General features: G+C 43.5%; 1 protein-coding gene and 1 long non-coding RNA gene across 8 annotated transcripts in view; one reads left to right on the forward strand and one right to left on the reverse strand.

Annotated features, from left to right (window-relative positions):
• The window catches only part of LOC309798725 (ATPase PAAT-like), a 64,193-nt gene that overhangs the window by 4,449 nt on the left and 39,150 nt on the right, over positions 1-20,594 (forward strand). For 3 of the 7 annotated variants that reach the window (XM_082611276.1, XM_082611277.1, XM_082611275.1), the window contains exon 1: positions 20,226-20,538. In XM_082611276.1, the coding sequence (XP_082467402.1) occupies positions 20,375-20,538 (164 nt within the window). In that variant the 5' untranslated portion in view covers positions 20,226-20,374. Of the gene's footprint in view, positions 1-260; positions 468-3,604; positions 4,017-4,773; positions 9,468-20,225; positions 20,539-20,594 lie in introns of those variants that run through there. The other 4 variants (XM_082611280.1, XM_082611278.1, XM_082611279.1 and 1 more) reach the window with 4 other exon arrangements.
• LOC309798729 lies at positions 2,621-20,140 on the reverse strand. The gene is made up of 2 exons (XR_014293222.1): positions 19,990-20,140; positions 2,621-2,956 (listed from the first exon to the last, which is right to left on the reverse strand). It is a non-coding gene; the product is annotated as an uncharacterized lncRNA (long non-coding RNA).

The following is a 20,594-nucleotide window of genomic DNA, read 5'->3' on the forward strand; positions in this document are numbered from 1 at the left end:
AGGCTCCGGACGCGCAGGCTCAGCGGCCATGGCTCTCGGGCCCAGCCGCTGCGCGGCATGTGGGATCCTCCCAGACCGGGGCACGAACCCATGTCCGCTGCATCGGCAGGCGGACTCTCAACCACTACGCCACCAGGGAAGCCCTAATTTTCAGATTCTTGAATGCTTCAGTCTTACTTCAGTAGTAACAAGAAGTGACCTTAAATAATGATTGTTTTTATTATCATTATTAATTTTCCTGAACTTTTGTTTTATATTAGTTGCTCTCCTTTGGTGAAAAGCAGTGTGTGTTCATCAGTAAACTTGTGGTACACATGAGGCCAATTTCAGCAAATTCTTCAGCAGGCTGTCCTGCTCTAGGATCAAGGATAGACCTGGACAGGGTCCAAACCATCATGGAGGCCTTGGGGTCAAAGTAATCACCTGGAGCTCCACAACTGATGAATATGGTTAGATTCCAGCAGCAGGTGAGTAGAAATGGATTTCTTTCCAAATACCATTAAAATTCTTTAAATAATGGATTCTTACAAAGACATGTGGTGACATAAGTTTTTTCCTTTCAACTTTTATTATTTTTTTAACAATTTATTTTGGTTTGGAATTCTTTTTTTTATAGGTTTTAAATTTTGTGTTTATGTTATTTATTTATTTATTTATTTATTCATTTATTTTTGGGTGCGTTGGGTCTTCGTTGCTGTGTGTGGGCTTTCTCTAGTTGCAGTGAGCAGCAGCCACTCTTCATTGCAGTGGCCTCTCTTGTTGTGGAGTGCGGGCTCTAGGCGCGCAGGCTTCAGTAGTTGTGGCACGCGGGCTCAGTAGTTGTGGCTCGCGGGCTCTAGAGTGCAGGCTCAGTAGTTGTGGGGCACGGGCTTAGTTGCTCCGTGGCATGTGGGATCTTCCTGGACCAGGGCTCGAACCCGTGTCCCCGGCATTGGCAGGCGGATTCTTAACCACTGCGCCAACAGGAAAGCCCCTTGTTTAATTCTTATAAATCCAAAACCTGTAAGTTCCAGTTGCAGTAGATATTGAGTTGAAGGAAACACAATCTACTCAGAAAAAGTGATGAAAAAGTAGTTAAAGGGAGGTCCCAGTCATAACCTCCCAAAACAGTCCATCCCACCCCCATTTCCTCCATCTCCGATTCCTCAGAGCCAAACCTCATCAGACTCACCCCTTCCCCAGGCACATCCAGCCTCGGTCTGTGTCTCTCTTTCCCAAACCCTCATGTCCATCTGCTCTGCCTCTCTCCCAGCAAGCGAGAACCCTTCCACTTTAGAAAGAGCGAGGAGAGAGTAAACAGACAGGACAAAGATATTTTCTTCATCAGATGATAGAGGGAGGGAGAAAGGCAGGGAGCTCTCATGCATTAATACTTTTTGACCCATAAGAATTAGATTGAATGGACTCTCCTTCCCAGGAGACGTTTAGGCTAAAGATCCATCCGACGGCAGCCTGACTCCACCAGGCCACTGGCTGTGAGGCAGTCGTTAGTGGGATCACATAAGTGATGCCAGGGAGGCACATCCTGGCGTCCTTTTTCCTGTCATTTCAGGAGGATGTGGAGGGGTCATTTCTAGTCTCTCCGGTTCATTTTCCAGTCCGCTGCATCCAGGAGACTACCCAACAGACATCCAGTGTGTTTGGGAGACCAAGGGGATAAAAAATTCCGCATAGGGGCTTCCCTGGTGGCACAGTGGTTGAGAGTCCGCCTGCCGACGCAGGGGACACAGGTTCGTGCCCCGGTCCGGGAAGATCCCACATGCCACGGAGCGACTGGGCCCGTGAGCCATGGCTGCTGAGCCTGCGCACCGGAGCCTGTGCTCCGCAACGGGAGAGGCCACAACAGTGAGAGGCCCGCGTACCACAAAAAGAAAAAAATTAAATATGTGCTATCAACATTTCAAAATTTTTTTTAAAATAAAGAACAAATTGTGGTTACAAATGGAGAGTCTATGGTTAGAAGGGGGTTCCAGAGGCTCAGAGGAAAGAGCGGGAACAGAAGGGAGCAGACGAGCAGGAGTGACAAGGGGTGCAACCCTCCTGCCTACTGCTGAGACCAGGAGGTTCTGGGCTTCACCATTCAGCGGGAGGCTCCTGTTTGCAGTTAAAGACACTGACAGCTGAGTCAGCAATAATCAGTGTTAAAGTGATCCAAAAAGAAGAAAAAAATCTGCTTCTGAAGATTTGCAGGATAGCAGGAGGAGGAATCTCAGGTTTTTAAAATGTCCTTTTGACACCACAGAGCTCAACCCCATGACTGCACATATCAGGCAACCTCAACCCAGAGGTAGCCCACCTGGCTGTTCTCCCTCTGGGATGAATGCAGTTTCCCTCCAGGGCAGTGTAACAACTGCCCATGGTAGAGTAGCTGGATGAGAGTGAATGAAACCCTTAGAAGGAGGAGGGCCGAGCGTGGGAAATTTAGCAGGGTCTGAAACTAGAAACACTCTAAGATCAATATTTTTTTTCTGGGGTTGGATATATAGGTGTGTTTTCTACTCTAACTCTCCTTATATTGCAGTATAACTTTATAAGCTAGCTGCCCCAAGTCCCAAAGTGGGTACTACACAAATTTCAGTACTTTTATAACAAACAACAACAATACTGGAGGCAGAGAGGATTATTTTCAGTATTTCATTTATTCAAAAGTACATAACTATGTTACATAGTACATCATATAACGTAAACCAGAGAGACAGAACTTGACTTGAATAATAAAACATTCTACTAAGAAAGAAATACTGCTCACAAAGATATTTGTGCCCACCCAAGTCAGATTCCCTCGTATGCATCACAGAAGCACCATGACAGGGGATCAAAGCCAGCATACAAGTTACATTCATCACAGCATCGGAGGTTGCGATAAGACCCATTGGTGATGGCCGCAGTGACCTTGTCCTGGGTGACCATGGCTGGATCATTTTTTCAGGCTGAACAAATAGGTTCCTTTGGAACTCTTAAGAAAAGACATACACAGAGCATAGGATTAGAATTTTTCTTCTCAGTCCATTTGTTACAACTTGTGAAAGGTATCTCAGAAGCTTAGGACTGGAGCCAATCAAACACATGACACCAGCCCAAGAGTAAAGTGCTCTGCCCCCGTCCCAAGTTCCTGTCTAATCCCTTTCTCTCCTAACATTGCCAGAAATGTAAAATCAGGTTACAGCAAAAAAGGGAGAGTGAATTGCAAGTGTGGGTCACCCAGATGATCACTGCAAGTCCTCCAAGTGCAGAGCATGACAGGTGCCAAAGTCAGCCGTCCCCTGGGTGCTGGGATTCACCTTCCAGCACACAGGCATAACTTCCCTAGAATGGGAAAACCACTGCTTCTGTTTTGTTTGTTTTTTCTCCCCATTATTAGACAAGGAATCTGAGACATGGAGAAACACAGTGCCTTGATCAAACACATACAAGCAGAGGAGGAGCTGTAAATAAAAGGCAGGTCATTGAAAGCTTGATGCAGGACTCTGTTCAACAACTTATGCTGCCTCCTTGGAACGTTAATGAATGGGAACACCACTGCTTCTGACAACCCATCTCCCCCATATTTGAACGTTCCTTTCCCCAAAATCTAATGCTCACTTTTCTGATCTACACTTGTTAGGCAAACCCCAGGATCTTCACACAACTCAGCTTCCCCCAAAGTCCTATAGGCCCACCTCACTGTCCCCAAGGCCAAGGACACACTGAGAGCTCCCCAACTCAGGCAAGAGAAGATCAACTCAGCCCGTCCTCTAAGTGAACACAGGCAGAGAGACTCATTCACACAGTCTTCAGTCTGCAGTGCTGTGGAATTAGCCAGCGGACGGTAAACTCAATGAGGCCAAGTGACAGCAAAGCAACACAGAGCCACCTGGCTGAGAACCTTCTACTTATGAGCTCACAGCCCCAAACAGGAAGGCGAAGAAACCAAGATTCTACACGCACTGCCTTTGTCGTCTCAAACCCTCCCGCTGTTCCTGACCTCACCCAGGGTGCGGCCATGGGGCAAGGAATGACCCTACTCAAGCACAGAACCCCAGGATCCCATCTGAGGGAGTGTTAGCCACTCTTACCCACATCACTCACTTCAATGCGTTGGTTACTTTGTAGTAAAGACAGAAGACAGCAGCAGTCAGCACAAGCACAGCCAAAAGGATACCGCCATAAATGCACAGCGTAATTATCACGTTAATGTTCTGGGAAGCTTTACCTAGGCAGAGAAGTGCAGGCAAGCAGTGAATGTGGTTTCCCTCCCCACAGCCACCTAGCAACCTCAATATGCTTCCTTCAGTGGAGGAAGAATGAACCCAAACCACAGATCCTTATGCGTGTAAAACACAAATGAGTCTTCCTGGCGGGGGCGGCCCAGGACCCTAAGCTGGCCCAGAGACGGGGGAAAGGGTTCATTTCTAAATGAGATGGGACTGAAATGCAAAGTCCAGAGAGAAGGAAGGAAAGAAAGTGGGAAGAATCTTTTTCTCTCTTTCACATGCAGTAAAGTGCAGCTGTAAATAACCAGCCTGCACTTGAGCAAATGGTTTTATTCCCAAACACCTGGGCCTCCTGAAATATGTTCCCTTTCAGAGTCAGAATTAAACCCTTGCCTGTACATCAGGCTTAAAAATCTTCTATGGCAATTATTAAGGGAATGACTTTTTTTAAATGTTATGTTCAAAAATACTAAGAATATACTAATCTATTTTGTAAGCGATATGTGTTTCAGGAAAAGGAAGCTTTCAATTCTCCCTCTGACAACTGCCATTTTTCCTCCTAAACGCTAAATCTTTCCAGGAAGTCCCATTTGTGTGGAAGAAGCAATTTGTTTAATCTGACTCCCTGAAACTGGGGAAAAGTGAGCCAGAAGAGAGGAATAAACAATCGAACTGCCAAAGCATACTTACGAGCATCTAAGCCATCAACGCTGGATAAATGCTGACAGTTTAAAAAAATTACAATTAAAATCAACTTCAGGGAACAGTGCATCTTATCAGGAATTTCTCAAACCCTTAAATTGAGAAAGAAAATTCTAATTATCCTGTTAGGAGTAATTGAGATAGAAGTTTGAAGAGCTCGCTTTTAGAAGCACAGTCTCCACCAGTGCAACCAGAATGGACAACCACTGTCCATCTCCAACTTGTATGACTATCAGGCCTTAGGCTGTGTGACATCACCTCTTTTGTCACCAGCTCTCTTTCATGGAGTTCTGAATTCCATTCCATGTTCAGATATATTTTAGCACCAATGGAAATGTGAATGCCCCAATACTATTTTAAATCATTTAATTTCAATCTCACCTTTTCAGATTTTGTTTCTCTCAGAGGACCATTTAAGGCTTGACTGTTAATCAAAAGCAAATTTGGGGGGGGAAGCGAATTTGGGATTTCAATAAAATAAAAAGACAGTGATGTGGGGAGGCTAATATCTGAAAATACCCATATCTAAAAGTACAGTCATAGAAGACTGGTTAGACTTTATGTTTTAGCAACACAATGAAATAGTATATACTTGTAGCTTTGAACAGGATTTGGATATAGGTTCACTGACTTCAGAATATTATCCTAATTTATAGTTAAGACAAAAAGATTTCAAAAAGCAATTTGAAGAGGATATCTGTTCTAAATCGGGTTTCTGTGATTTCAAGGTACTCACACCAGCAAAGCTGGTTCCATTAAATGAGGGAATTACTTTAACTACAAAGGGTTATTCCTTGCTGCTCTGGCCAAACCCTGGGTGAGGTTACAAACTGCAGGGGAGATATAACCCAAAATGGTGGCATAAGATCTCTGAAAATTCTCTCCTCTGTAAAAGCAATGAAAAATCTGGCAAAAAAAGAAATTGTCAGAATCAGGTTTTTCTGACTCTGGATACTAACTCTAAGCTTTCAGCAGCTCAGGAAACATTTATTTAAGAACTGAATCTCAGTATTGAACAGCATGCTTTGTGGCACTGTTCCATCATTCACTCTCCAGCTCTATGGTAGCCTTATTTTCAATAGCCTAGATTCCAACGCAGCCACCAGAGGGAGCAGAACAGAGGTAGAGCCCTTTCAGAGTCTCATTCCCAAAGAACTGTCATTATCTGACTCATCTGCTGGTTTTCTGGAAGACGTCACTTGCTTGCAAAGCTATTTGCATTTGACCTAACTTGGAGTCCACTCAGTGCAAAAAGTCTTCTCCTCACAGAACTTTGGACAAAATGTTTTAACTTCCTGGCTCTTTGAGGCATTGCATTATTTGGGGCAACTGACAGACTAGCCAAAAAGCTTAAAGGAAAAGCTGGTAAATTAGATGTTCATAGGAGTTTTGAACAGCTCTGACATATCTGTGGGAGTCTAGAAGTCCATGCACATGTATAGAGCTGTGTGCATGCAGGGTTGTGAGCATGCTCAAGAAAGACATGAGATGGCCCTATGCATTCAACCCTGGCTGACCTTGAAGCTTTTCCCAAGCAGGAAGTGAAGGCAAAGGCAGAGTTTTCAACTGCTTGGCTGATACTGTTGAAGGCATGCCCCAGTAGGCACACAGAACCCCTCATGAAAGACTGGGAGGTATACTGGTTCCAGGCATTTAAGGTAATCTTAAATGCTTAGTAGCCAATCATTAGCTGACTACTAAGCTAATCAACAGAGACTTCAGTGTCCACACACAATAAAGAATACAGACTTTACAATGAATTAGTTGAGAAAAGTCACTAAACAAACAACAACAACAAACCCTGGAGAGTGGGGAGAACCTGATTTCTAGAGGTGCTATGTTATATTATTTTTTCTTGCTTCTTTTTGGCCGTGGTGTGTGACTTGCAGGATCTCAGTTCCCCAACCAGGGACTTAACCCAGGCTATGACAGTGAAAGCCCGGAATCCTAACCACTAGGCCACCAGGGAACTCTATATTATCTATATTATTTTAAATGTGCAGTTCTCAACAAAAGAATGAAAGATATGCAAAGGAACAAGAAAGCATGGCCCATAAAAAGGGGAAGGAGGGAAGCAGTCAATAAAAACTTTCCCTGGGGGGGGGGATAAATTGGGAGATTGGGACTGATATATACACACTACCTTATATAAAATAGATAACTATTAAGAACCTGTGGTATAGCACAGGGAACTGTACTCAATACTCTGTAATGGCCTATATGGGAAAAGAAATCTAAAAAAAAAAAAAGAAAAGAAAAGAAAAAGGAGTGGATATATGTATATGTCTAACTGATTCACTTTGCTGTATACCTGAAACACAACATTGTAAATCAACTATACTCCAATAAAAATTTAAAAAAAAAAAACTTTCCCTGAAGAAGCCCAGATGTTGGCTCTACTAGACAAAGACTTTAAATCAGCTATTTTAAACATGTCCAAAGTAAACCACTTCTTTTTATTTTAATATTTATTTATTTATTTATTTGGCTGCACTGGGTCTTAATTGCAGCACACGGGATCTTCATTGCCACGTGCAGGATCTTTTAGTTGTAGCATGTGGGCTCTTAGTTGAGGCATGCGGGATCTAATTCCCTGACCAGGGATCAAACCAGGGACCCCTGCATTGGGAGCACGGAATCTTAACCACTGGACAACCAGGGAAATCCCCAAAGTAAACCACTTCTAAAGAACTAAAGGGAAGTATGAGAATAATGTCTCCAATAGAGAAGATCAATAGAGAGAGAAATTATTTTTTAAAAGAACCAAATGGAAATTCTGGAGTTCGAAAGTACAATAACTGAAAAAAAATTCACTGGAGGGGCTTAACAACAGATTTGAGCAGGGAGAAGAAAGTGAAGACAGGTCAATTGAGATTATCCAGTCTAAGGAACCGAAAGAAAAAGTAAATAAAAATGAACACGGACCTTCCAATTTCCACTCCAAAATGTAAACAGCTCGGGAACTGTCATCCTCAAAACAAGAAAAAAAATTGGAATAAACTGAAAATCAACAAGTCTTCTTAAGTTAACAAGAGAATTGAAGTCACATGGAAAATAGCCACCCCCAAAAGTTAAGAGACAGGTGAATACAGAGAATCATGGCATACAGTACACCAGGAGAAGTCACTGCTGGAGCCAGCAATGGGTAGGAACAATTAAATAGTAATTGATGAATTGCTGGAGGCTGAATGAGGACTAGCTTGAGAGAGAAAACAAAGAAAAACAACAAAACAAAAACAACAAAACAAAACCAAAATCCTCCTGGAGGCTGAGTTTTGTTTTGTTTTTGGTGGTGGGGGACACACTTTCATGATTGCTACCTCTAGGAACTCAATTAGGTTCTTATGGTAAAGACTTTAGAAAAAAAACCCTCGTGCTTTGGTCTCCAATGACACCACATTGGAGGTGGCTTTGTTACTGCTGGGAGATAAAGTCCTGAATTTCCACTAGGCTTCTTCTAGTATCACCGCGTCAGTTAGGTGGAACAGTGCCTCATCTCCACCAGATGAGGGTGGAAGTCCAGACTTCCCAAGGTCTCCACTGACACCACAGGGGCTGGGAAGGGATGCAGGTCTCAGCTCTACTCAGGCTTCTCGGGCACTAACCTGAGAGAGGGGGTTGGGACACCTCTTTAGAGCCTGGTGAAAATGGAAGTCTAGTTTCTGCATGTAGTCTCTGCTGTGGGGGACAGGAAGGGGTGGAGAAGTGGGACCACAGTTTTTTCTGTGGCATTTGGCTGGAACACAGCAGTTATTTCCTTCTTTCTAGGCTGCCTGTTTCCTGGTCCTTTGGCTAGAAACAGCAGGCTTTTGTTGGGCTTTTTCTGTCTGCACCCACTGGTGTTTCCAGGTTGCCAGCTTCTTTGGCTCCAAGTCTGGAAATATGAAGTGAAAACAAAATCCAGGGCACTCACCACCATGTTTCCTTGGATCTCAAGATTACTAAGCTTGTCTGTTTTCATCTCTCCATCTGTCAGAGTCTTATGTTTGTTTTATATGTTCAGGGTTTTTAGCTGCAGTTAGTGGGAAGCATAGGGAAAGGTACATCTACTCCATCTTACCAGAAGCAGAAGTCTCTCATGTGGGAGATTTTGACATCAACCCTCTACTTAATGACCAAAGCCACTGTGCCAACCCTGCTTGTCCGACCCCGAGAGTGAATGCTTCCTTAAATTGTGCACCCCAGGCACCTCACGTGTGTCATCCTAGACTGGGCCCTGTCATCTCATCACAGCTTATCTTTCCAGCCTCATTCCCCACTGCATTTCCCCACACCCAATGTATTTTCATGCCTGAGTTTTGGCTAGATGGCTCTCCAGTCTCTCTCCTCCTCTATCGGCTGAAATACTAACCCTGCAAAGCTTCCCTAAAATGCCATCTCCTCTGTAAACTTTTCACTGATTCCCAGCTGCCCCCCATCCCATGTTAATTGCTCCTGTCCCTCTGTATCCATGACCTTTGTTTGTACCTCTCTGAAAATTTGACTTCTGTTTGCCTTAAGGTTTTCCAGCTCCTGCTTTAACTCTGAACAGACATTTGTCTTGAGTAAAGGAACCTACTATGCTCACACTCACTGAACCCAGTACTTTGAGTTAAATTAACTGTGGGTTTCCTTCTGCTTTTTATCTCACTCAAAAATGTTTTATTTGGGGCCTCCCTGGTGGCGCGGTGGTTGAGAGTCCGCCTGCCGATGCAGGGGATACGGGTTCGTGCCCCGGTCTGGGAGGATCCCATATGCCGCGGAGCGGCTGGGCCCGTGAGCCATGGCCGCTGAGCCTGCGCGTCCGGAGCCTGCGCGTCCGGAGCCTGTGCTCCGCAACGGGAGAGGCCACAGCAGTGAGAGGCCCGCATACCGCAAAAAGAAAAAAAAGAAAAAAAAAAAAATGTTTTATTTTTCCAAGTTTCTTTTCTATTCCTTCCTATTGAAGCAGCAACGATTCTGAGGGACACAGTCTTGAATATGGTAAGTCATGATTAAGGAGGTAGGCTATGTTGACTTTCCTTACAGAGCTGACCACTTCATCTCTTGGTTTCCTTCTATTCCTGTAGTTACTTGACTGTTGAGTTACTTGATGACTCTGTACGTTTAAAGTGTGTTTTTTCAAGGTGTAAGTTTCATGAGGAACGAACTCTGGACCCCCAAGTATCAAAAAGAGAGCCCAGAACCCATTAGGTGCTAGCACATGTCATGGACGATGACTCAAATATGAATTTTATCAATCTGGTAACACCTTTCCCCACCTGAGCCTCTAAATTCAGACAGAGCAATAAATTCGGACATAGCAATTAAGCCCTGACCAGTATTATTTCATTTATTGATAAGGATATTTCACATTGTGTTACCAACATTAAACTATTGGCCTGACCATTTCTAATGTGTTTTAGTAACAGCTTTCTAGAGATGACTAGGAGGAAATAGCTAAAACCTCTGTTTGGCAGATGAGGAAACTGAAGCTCAGAGAACAAATGACTCCCTTGGATCACTTAGCAAGTCACTGGCAGGACTGGAACCAGGGCCTGCTTCTGTGATTTTTCCCTCCAGCCCCTGTCCTCCCAGGTCCAACACCTTTCCAGCCCCCTGCCTTCTGAAACCGTTTGAAATGATATGCTGTTTCCTATTTCTAGTCCCCCCAACTCTATATCCAGAGACTTTGATTTTGACTCTGAGCTGAAAGATGGGCAAAGAAATCCAGCTGCATTTCATTTAGGGAAAGGGGCTGGTTACTATCATTATGTTTTCATCCTAAGAGCTATCTCATTGGCAATTCACGTGGCATGACTAGTCAAGAGTACTGGGGCTGATGGGGACCAGGGGCCATGTGTTCCAGATGACAAAAGGTAAGCAGTAGCTGTATTCAGAATCAGTGAGCTGAACTCTGTGATGTGATTACAGGGGCTTGTTTTCTCTCTGTGGGAGATTCTTTGTAATTCACACTCAAGGCCTTTTACCCAGGTCAGTTATTTTGCCAAGTGCCCATCCTGTGACTAACACCTGGGTCAGGTGGGTGCACACCCTCATACCTGCAAATTGTATCTATGGTGGCAGAAAGCAGCCCAGAGCCAGTCTACTGGGAGTAACCCTGTGAGGCCCCCTTACTTGGCCCAAGTGCCAGCTCTGTGCCCCTTCCATAGCTCCTCCTGCTCTGCTCCTGGGATTCTCATCTTTACCTCCAGACACCTGCATGGCTGAGGGCCTTGCTCATGCTGCATCATCCTGTCCACAAACAAGATGACGGGTATATTAATGAGCAATGGAGGAGTCCAAGACCAGGGAGTTTTTGGTGCAACATATTTTTCCATGAGGTAAAAATTAACTCGTGTAGATTTTTCCATTCAATTTTTTGTTTAATTCATTTTAATTTAGCTTAAGGATAAATGTTTATTGAGCTCCTACAATGGGTCAACACTTTTAAGATGGGGATAACAGTAGTGCAAAAAGCAAAAAAATGAGCAGCCTTCTCCCTGTATCTTCATGTGTTCCTTTCTCTGTGTTTGTCCCAATCTCTTCTTATAAGAACACCAGTCTTATTGGATTATGGCCCACCCTAATGCCCTCATTTTAACTCGATTACCTCTTTAAAGGCCCTATCTTCCAATACATAATATTCTGAGATACTGGGGGTGAGGACTTGAACAAGTGAATTGGGAGAGAGGGGGCACAATTCGGCCCCAAACAGGTATTTTCATGGGCAATTGACCCCCTTTGTCATTTGAAATCCAAAGCTGTTGTCAGGTCAAGTCACTTCTTGCATGGCTACCCTGAGACTCTTGCAATTCCCTTGCCCAGGTTAATACCTGAGAGGTAAATCATTTAAATAGGCCATTTTCATGCAAATATAGGTAAAGCAAGACTTAGCGTCTCCCCAGTTCCCACATCACCACTTTCACATTCTTAAAGATAGTTCCATTTCATGTATTAGACAATTAACCCAGAATTTTAGTTTTCTGCTCATTCAGACAGGGTCTCTCCAAATGCCCTCTGAAGACACACATTTCCAAGGTGGTTTTGAGGAAAAGCCACAAGCGTAGACAAAGCTGAATTCTTATCCTACCTTAGTCACTCTATAACTTTAGCTAAGTGACTTAACATCACTCGACTTCAGTTTTCTAGTCTGTAAAATGGGGATATCACAGCCTACTTCATACTATGGCATGATGGTATTCTGAACATGAAGCACCTGGCACAGGCTTGGCACAAAAGAGGTGCCCAGTAAATGCTAAGTGTCAATTTCTTCTTCCCTTGCTCTCCCCATGCTCTGATCTCTCTCCTCTACTTAAACAGCAAAAATAGTTTGTATTGTCCCTAATAACATCACCATTCCAGAATATTTGGAAGCCCCTCTTCTCTTTTATTTCCTAGTTTGAGAGTCAAATGGAGGTCACTTCAATAACATTTAATTAAGGTAATAATATAGTGGTTCTCAAAGTGTGCCTGAGGCCAGCAGCATCAGGAGCAGTATCTGGAACTTGTTAGACATGCAAATTCTCAGGCCTCAGCTCAGAACTTCTGAGTCAGAAACTCTGAAGTGGGACCCAGCCATCTGTGTTTCATCAAGCCCTCTAGCTCACTGGAACGCAAGCTTATTTAAGGAACCACTGATCTATGTTTAAGAACATGGACTCTGGAGCCAAGATGCTAAGATTTGATTCCTCTTCCACTTTTCATTACTATGTAACCGTGACTTAAGTGACTTCTCTGGTCATCAATTTTCACATCTACTGAATTGTAAGACTTGTAAGACTCCCTATCCAATAAACCATTAATGTCTCTGTGTCGCTCTCTCCAGGCTCTTTCTTCAGTCTCTCGGCTGGGCAATTACAAGGTCTGCAGGTCTGGAGGGCACAGCCTAACAACCACGCAGCTAATGATGAAGTGTACTTATGTCCTCACAGAGTAAGCCACCAAAATTGATTTCTCCTTCCTGGAGCCCTTGGGGAGAAAAGCATTTATGATTTCTCTATGTAAAGAAAGATAAGTTTGGGACTTCCCTGGTGGTCCAGTGGTTAAGATCCCACATGCCGCACAGCCAAAGGAAAAAAAAAAAAAGAAGAAAAAAAGATGAATTTACTGGAAGATTCTTTAATTGCATTTAAAAAATCTGTAATGAAACCTAACTTGTGATTTGTAATCACCACATATAAAAAAACAATCATTTTCTTTTATTTTTATTTTTATTTTGGGGCCTCACCACGCGGCATGTGGGATCCTAGTTCCCCAACCAGGGATCTAACCCTTGCCCCCTGTCTTGGAAGCATGGAATCTTATCCACTGGACCACCAAGGAAGTCCCCACATTTTATTTTTCTTTCTTATTTTTGGCTGAAGGGTAATGCCTTGATGATAAGGGCTTTTAAATTATTTACTTACTTAAAATCAACTCTTATCATAAGAGCAATACATGTGTGTTACAGAAAAATAAGAAAGCAAAGACAATTAAAAGAAAAAAATTCCATAATCCAATCTACTTATGAAAAATAGCTGTTAACAACTTCATATATATATATATAAATAAATATATATATATATATATATATATATATATATATATATATATATATATCCACACACATAAAATCATGGGTATCTTTCCTATAGATATGCCTCAATTAAAGAATTAACTTTGGGGCTTCCCTGGTGGCGCAGTGGTTGGGAGTCCACCTGCCGATGCAGGGGACGCGGGTTTGTGCCCCGGTCCAGTAAGATCCTACATGCCGCGGAGCGGCTGGGCCCGTGAGCCGTGGCCGCTGAACCTGCGCGTCCGGAGCCTGTGCTCCGCAACGGGAGAGGCCATAGCAGTGAGAGGCCCGCGTACCGCAAAAAAAAAAAAAAAAAAAAGAATTAACTGTGGAGTAATCCTTTGTATGGGTTGTATGGGTTTACAAATGTGTGTTCTCTTTAATATTTTACAATAATGAGCATGCCATAATTAACACTTTGATACACAAGTTTATGCATATATCTGATTATTTCATAAGAAATAAATTCTTAGAACTAGAATTACCAGGTCAAGTTCCACATATTTATAGTGTCGAACTGCTCTGAAGAAATGTGGTACTAACATAATCTTCCACTTAAGAGTGTATAACAGCAAATGTTTCTCCATGTTATCTCCAGCAGTGGATAATTTAATTTTAAAATTTCTGGCTGTGGCCTTTTGAAAGGAGAACTTAACTGATTTCATTTGAAACCCTGGTTCAATTTTTTTTCCCCTCAGCCTCAGTCAAATTCATTTGCCAAACATAGTAAAATGAAAAGGGGCAAAGGGACAAGGCTTCCTAATGCCTCCATCATGGCAAATGGCTTGGCAGCTCTGAGGGCCAGCAGTCTTATAATTCTGGTCTCTCACACCATCTGATGAATAAGTTTCCTGCTGGCCTCCAGGGATACATATCAATTCCAGCCATATACAGATTTATGTGAGAATATTGCAGCTGTATGACTGGTTTATTAGCAGCAATTCCCAAAGAGGGAGTGTTCCCTTTACCCCACTCGTTCACCGAAGGTCTATAGAGAGTACTATAACTAAAGCCCTTCACTGGGGTATCTCAATACACAGCACAGAGTAGGCACTGAGTAATTAATTACTCGTGGAATTGATAAGACATTCTTGCTTTGCAGTTCTGTTTGTTAAGATCATAAATGAGTCGATTAAACCTTCTCTGCTCTTCCCCCAAAATGCAAATTCTTAAGAGTCAAAGGACTGACCTGGATGAAGATGAGTAGCAGGGCACTGTCACACACCCATAAGACAGGGTGAGACCCGACTGATTCTGCTGATAAAGATAAAACAATCCACTTCTAGATTCAGACAGTTTATTATTTACAGAGACAGTGAAAGATGTGCCAAATCCCTGTTCCACACTCCAAAAAGGATGAGACCAAAGCAAGAGAGGCTGAATGCCTGCAGTGCAAGTTGTGGAGTATTTCGATGCTGAGGAGTCAGGTCTAGCCTGTAGCTAAGTGGTTTTATATTCTGAAGTCTTATTTTGGAGGGGGGAAAGGGGCGGGGAGGGGGCAAGGCAGAAAGCCTCAGAACTCATCAGAATCCAGAGACAATGAGAAACTGTCTCACGACAACCTCCCAGAGGAGAGAAGGAAGCGACAGAAGGTCCTATAACGATTCCTTACAAGCCTCTCATCGTCTCTTGATCTAGGAGTACGAAGCATTCCGCCAAAACTCAGAATAGCTTTTGCTGGCATGGCCTATGTGGAAAGGTGCAAGGATGCCAAGACACAATGACAGTGGGATTGTTTTTTAATTTTCTCTTTAATAGTACAAATTGTAATAGTACAAAGTTAATAGTACAGAATAGTAAAAATTCTTTTTAGTACAAATTCCATTTGTAAGTACAAGCCCACTGTTTAGTATGGTCCATGAGCTAAGAATGGTTGAGCTAAAATTCAAAATAATATTTCATGACACGGAAATTACATGAAATTCAAATGTCAGTGTCCATAAAGATTTTGGAACACAGTGATACTCATTTGTTTAGAAGTTGTCTATTTTTGCTTTCATGCTACAACAGCAGAATTGAGTAGTGTCAATAGAAAGTGGCCTACAAAGCTTAAAAGATTATCTGGCCCTTTACAGACAAAGTGTGCCAATCCCTATCTAGCACCAGATATATCCTCTCAAATTGCTACACCTCCTCCTTTAATTTCTATTCAACCTGTTGTTCTTTTGTTGTGATTTTAAACCAGCTGTCTCATATATACACTACTATGTATAAAATAGATAAATAATGAGAACCTACTGTATAGCACAGGGAACTCTACTCAATGCTCTGTGGTGACCTAAATGGGAAGGAAATCTAAAAAAGAGGGGATATGTCAATATGTATATGTATAACTGATGCACTGTGCTGTACAGCAGAAACTAACACAACATTGTAAAGCAAATATACTCCAATAAAAATTAAAAACCAGCTTCATATACATATGAAAAAATAAATAAATAAATAGACCAGCTGTCTCAAGTCCCAAAGTGGATAATATAAAAACTTTTTAAATAAAAAAGTAAAAGAAACGTCACCAGAAAAGGATACAAGAGTCAAAGAAATTTTTTCCATAATTGCATATTTACTGAAAAATACATCAGAGGTAATGTAAATATGACCTTTTAAAGCAAATGAAGAAATAAGAATATACTTTAACTGAAATTCTAAAAAATTTTACTAAAAAGAAATTAAATGTAAACCATAAAGATATTATAAAGATATCTGTTCCCAGCATTCCCAGGTTACACTCCTTCACTTTGGTCACAGAAGCATGTCAAGAGGTAATGGAGCCTGGCATAGACAGTACATCCTTCACACAAATGAATTGTGGCAGGGGGTGGCACAAGGGAGTTCACCTGTATTTGGTGAACTGCCACAATATTATTCTCTAAGGCTACATAACAAGTATCTAACAACTAAAGGGTTAGGAGATATCAGATTTTTCAGGATTATCTTCTTCCAAACTCTGTTATATGCCTTTTGTGTCAAAGTCATTGCTTTCAATATTTTTCTTCAATGCTCTAAAGATATATTTTTTAAAAATTAGATTTGTGGAGTTTTTTCTAAGTCCATTGGTTACATTCATCAGGGGGTTCTGTCTGGAAGTTTTCTACTGAGGCAAATCATACCATGTGACCTCTCTCAATTCCTATCCAATCCCTTCCTCCCCTAACTGTTTTATAAAATGCAATGAGGCTGTAATAAATCAAGGGGAACAAACTGCAAACTTGTCACCATATTGCCACTTTCTGACCTCATCAGTGACTAACCAACTAGACCTTAAAGGCTTAAAAGGTGCCTATATTCTACCATACCCTAAGATAGTGGTGGGAAGATGGACAGTAAGAAGAAGCTCTTAATCTTTTTGTGTCATGGAGAAACTTAGTCTGGTGAATCCTATGGACCCTTTCAGAATAACACATTTAAGTATTTAACATAAAATACATAGGATTACAAATGAAATCAAGCAAACTGAAATATTTTAGAAACCAGATGTATAATATAGTAGTATATGTGCTTCTTTACAATTAGATTCAATGCCCAGAATACTGACGGGTCTAATAACTACCACACACAAATCATGGCACTCTAGAGTTCATTATATAACTATATGTATTTGTCAAAAGGCAAAGAATTATACACTAAAATTTGTGACTCTTTATGTTGACTATACCTTAATGAAGCTGACTTATAAAAATTTATTGTGGTAGTCTAATAACTATAAGTTTGAGGTTTTGATAAAAATTTGAGACAGCTCTAAGAATACTAATGTGATGTGAAAATGTCATTTATTTTAGTGACAAGGCGATGGGTGTTTCTAAGTCTACTAATTCTACTGTGGCTAGCTTTACTAATCATTAAACTGTTACATTTCAGTAGGAGGTTAACAAAAATAAAGATGGGAATATCTTTCCCAATTTGGGTTGATGGCCCCCATGAAATATATACACGGAATGTATACACACAGTACACAGAAGGTAGTGAGACTAGAGAGTAGTGAGACTACCTGCAGAGCAGAGATAAACAGAGTATCTGTGGACATAGCTGAGGATAAGCAGCCCTTAGGAATCAGAAGGGTCTGCATGCCATAGTCATGCCTCCGGCTTACTTACTCTCACGAGGACATCCAGTCCTCAACTTATATGCAGCCAGCCCAAGAATTCTCCAACAGTAAAGAACCAAGAGAAGTTACAGAGGTCTACTTCCAAGCTCCCAAGTTCTTCATGGGCATGACATTCCCCTGTATCACAGGTGCTAGCTTTGCCATGGCAACACCAAGCATGCCGCCAAACACCTGGCTACAACTAGGAATGGATCCTCCTGGTTCAGTCTAGGACCATATCCTTCCCCAAACCCCAACGTCCCATAGTCCAGTAAGGAGTCAGTGGAAACAATGGGCATGAAAGCGATGCGGGGGTGTTGGGCCAACAAGGAAGGGCTTCTATTGTTATCCCTATCAATTCCATACAAAAACCCTCTACCAGGTGTGAAATACTTCCTAATTTCCATAAGTATACACATGGTAGGAAACACAAATGTGAGAATTGTTTTATAAAGTCCCAAACCACAAGAGAATTATAGTACCTAAAAAGTGTACTTCAGAGGAATTAGTGATTAATTCTGTAGCACAGTGGAGGTCTGTACTTGCTTTTGAATATGAACAGAATTTTCCCTGTTATCCAAAAGGAAAAGCATTGGAGAGGGAAAAGCATGTGCAAAGGTAGAGGAGAATGGGAGGCAGGCAGGAGTAAGAGTACCAAAGGCTTTGTATGCCATGCTAATGAGTGATGTGACTCAGTCTGGCGCAGCAAACACCAGAAGGATCAGAGGGCAATGCAGAGGATGAAATGGAGGTAATTAAAATGAAGGCTAGGGAATTCCCTGGTAGTCCCGTGATTAGGACTCCCTGCTTTCACCGCCGGCGCCTGGGTTCGAGCCCTGGTCGGGGAACTAAGGTCCTGCAAGCTGTGTGGTGCGGCCAAAAAAAAAAAGGCTAAAACACCAATAAAGAAAATCCTGGAACGTTTCAGCTGAAAGTCGGTGCTAGAAAACAGAAAAGGCAGAGATGGAGAAAAAGAGGAAAGTTTTCCTTAAAAAAAAAAAAAAAAAAAAAAGGAGGGGGGAAATCAAGACAGTGATTTATTGGATATATAGGAATAAAAGAGGGAGGACCACCAAAGTCTTTATTTTTCTGACCTATGGTCTTTCAGCTTTATTTAAGGAAGCCAACATCCAGTTGTTAATATTGATCTTGCTCATAAACTGCAGATTGCTATTTCTGAAGAAGAGCCAGTTTTCCTTTGGACTGTGCAAACACTCTAACATGGATCAAAGTTACCTTACGACCACAAGAGGCAGGACATACATGACAAATACACTGCTTACCGTTAAGTCTGGGGGACTAATCTTTGCAATCATTAAAACCAGAACATTTACAGTTAAGGACTTTTAACTTTATAAATTCTGTACCTATCAGATCTGTGGTAGGTTTCTCTTTCAACCTTCCTAAGTCCATCTAACAAACACTCTGGATAATTACTTATAGAAAAATACATTAATAATTTTTCTAGACCACTCCACAAGTACGTAAAAAGAAGGCAAAAGAGCACTGTATTCTCATTAGGTAAATATTCCAACATAACAACTCAGATGATAACTTAAGAAAAAGAAAATAAAAATTACTTTGCCCAGAAAACCCGTAGTAGGAAATAGTAAGACAAAACTAACGTGGGGCAAGATTTCTTTTTCTTTCTTTCTTTTTTTTTCTTTTTTTCTTTTTTTGGCCATGCCACACGGCTTCCGGGATCTTAATGACCCGGCCCGGGATGGAACCCAGGCCACCGCAGTGAAAGCCCTGAGTTCTAACCACTGGACGGCCAGGGAATTGCCATAGCAGAGTTCGACGTCTATTTCCTATACAGAACACCACCAGAACTACAGAAGTGACGGGCCAAATTTGCAGAATGCTGACATTACTAGTGTATTTTACTCTACTTTGCACTTCTTCACAAGGTGCGGTTGAAAGGGGCAGAAAGGCATCATAGGCCTTCCTATCCCGGGGGCATCTGGAAAGAGCCACCCGCCCCCACTTCCCCGGACCCAAAGCTTCAGGGTCCTTCAGGTCCAGCTCGCATTCTGCTCCACCGCAGACCCGAGGCCGCCGTCCTGCTCGCTCTTCTGGGGCCGGGAGGGCAGACCCCACCCCCCTTCGGGCGCAGGCCTTTCTCCACCTTCCACCCGGCCCGGGGGACACGAGGGCGGCCCAGGCCACCTGACAGGGCGAAGCCCCAGGGCCACAGACCTTCCTCACACACCACCCGCCCCGGCCCCACACCAAGGGCAACACCGTCCCAACCTCCTCCTCAGCTAAAGCCGAACGACCGGCACCCACCTGACACCCTCGGAGGAGAGAACGCGTGTATGCAGCGGGCTGAGGACTTTCTGAAAAGCCGACTCCACCGCCTGGCCGCCGCGTCCCCAGCCCCCCGCACCCCACCGCAACCTGCGGAAAGGCTCGGCGTCCGCGCCACAGACCCGAGGGTCGGGACGAGGTCCTTCAGGTCTCGAGAGCCACGACACCACACCTACCACACCCACCTCACGACGTACTCTCCTCACCGGACCGACCCTGCGGGTCAGTCCAGCCACCAGCATCCACACGACATCTCCGGGGCCAACGTCAAACCACCACTGGGTTCCCACGCGCACAGCACCACGGCTGCGCACAGCCCAGCAGCTAGACCCAGGCTGTCAGTGCGCATGCGCCGGACTCCAGCTCTCCCCCCGCACCCCGCAGATTTTGAACGCGCTCATGCGCGTTAACGGTAGTTGGTCTCTCCCGACCCCGGCGAGAAGCCGCGGCTCTGGGGTTTGCAGCCAAACGAGGCGGAAGTCGCTCTGTTCCTTTACAGTCCCTCAGTCTGGTGGAAATTAAAGAGCTGTAAGAGAGGTTCCGGAGCTGGCCTGGTGTGTAGGTGGCCAGATGGAGACCGAGACCGTACACCCGCCACTGACCAGCCGCCCGCCGCTGGCCTCTTCCTGGAATGCCGCATGCGGAGCCCTGGCCCAGAGTCTCCATCTCAGCCGGTCTGGTCTCGGCGCCCGGGACGCAGACTGGGAGGAGCTGCGGGCGCCGCCTGCAACCGGGTGCGCCGGGCCGGCGGGGACTGGGGTTGTGCCTGGGGAGCCGGGAGGGGAGGCAG

The sequence above is a fragment of the Mesoplodon mirus genome (genome assembly GCF_964341445.2).
Source record: "Mesoplodon mirus genome assembly, chromosome: 2".
Classification (NCBI taxonomy): domain Eukaryota; kingdom Metazoa; phylum Chordata; class Mammalia; order Artiodactyla; family Ziphiidae; genus Mesoplodon; species Mesoplodon mirus.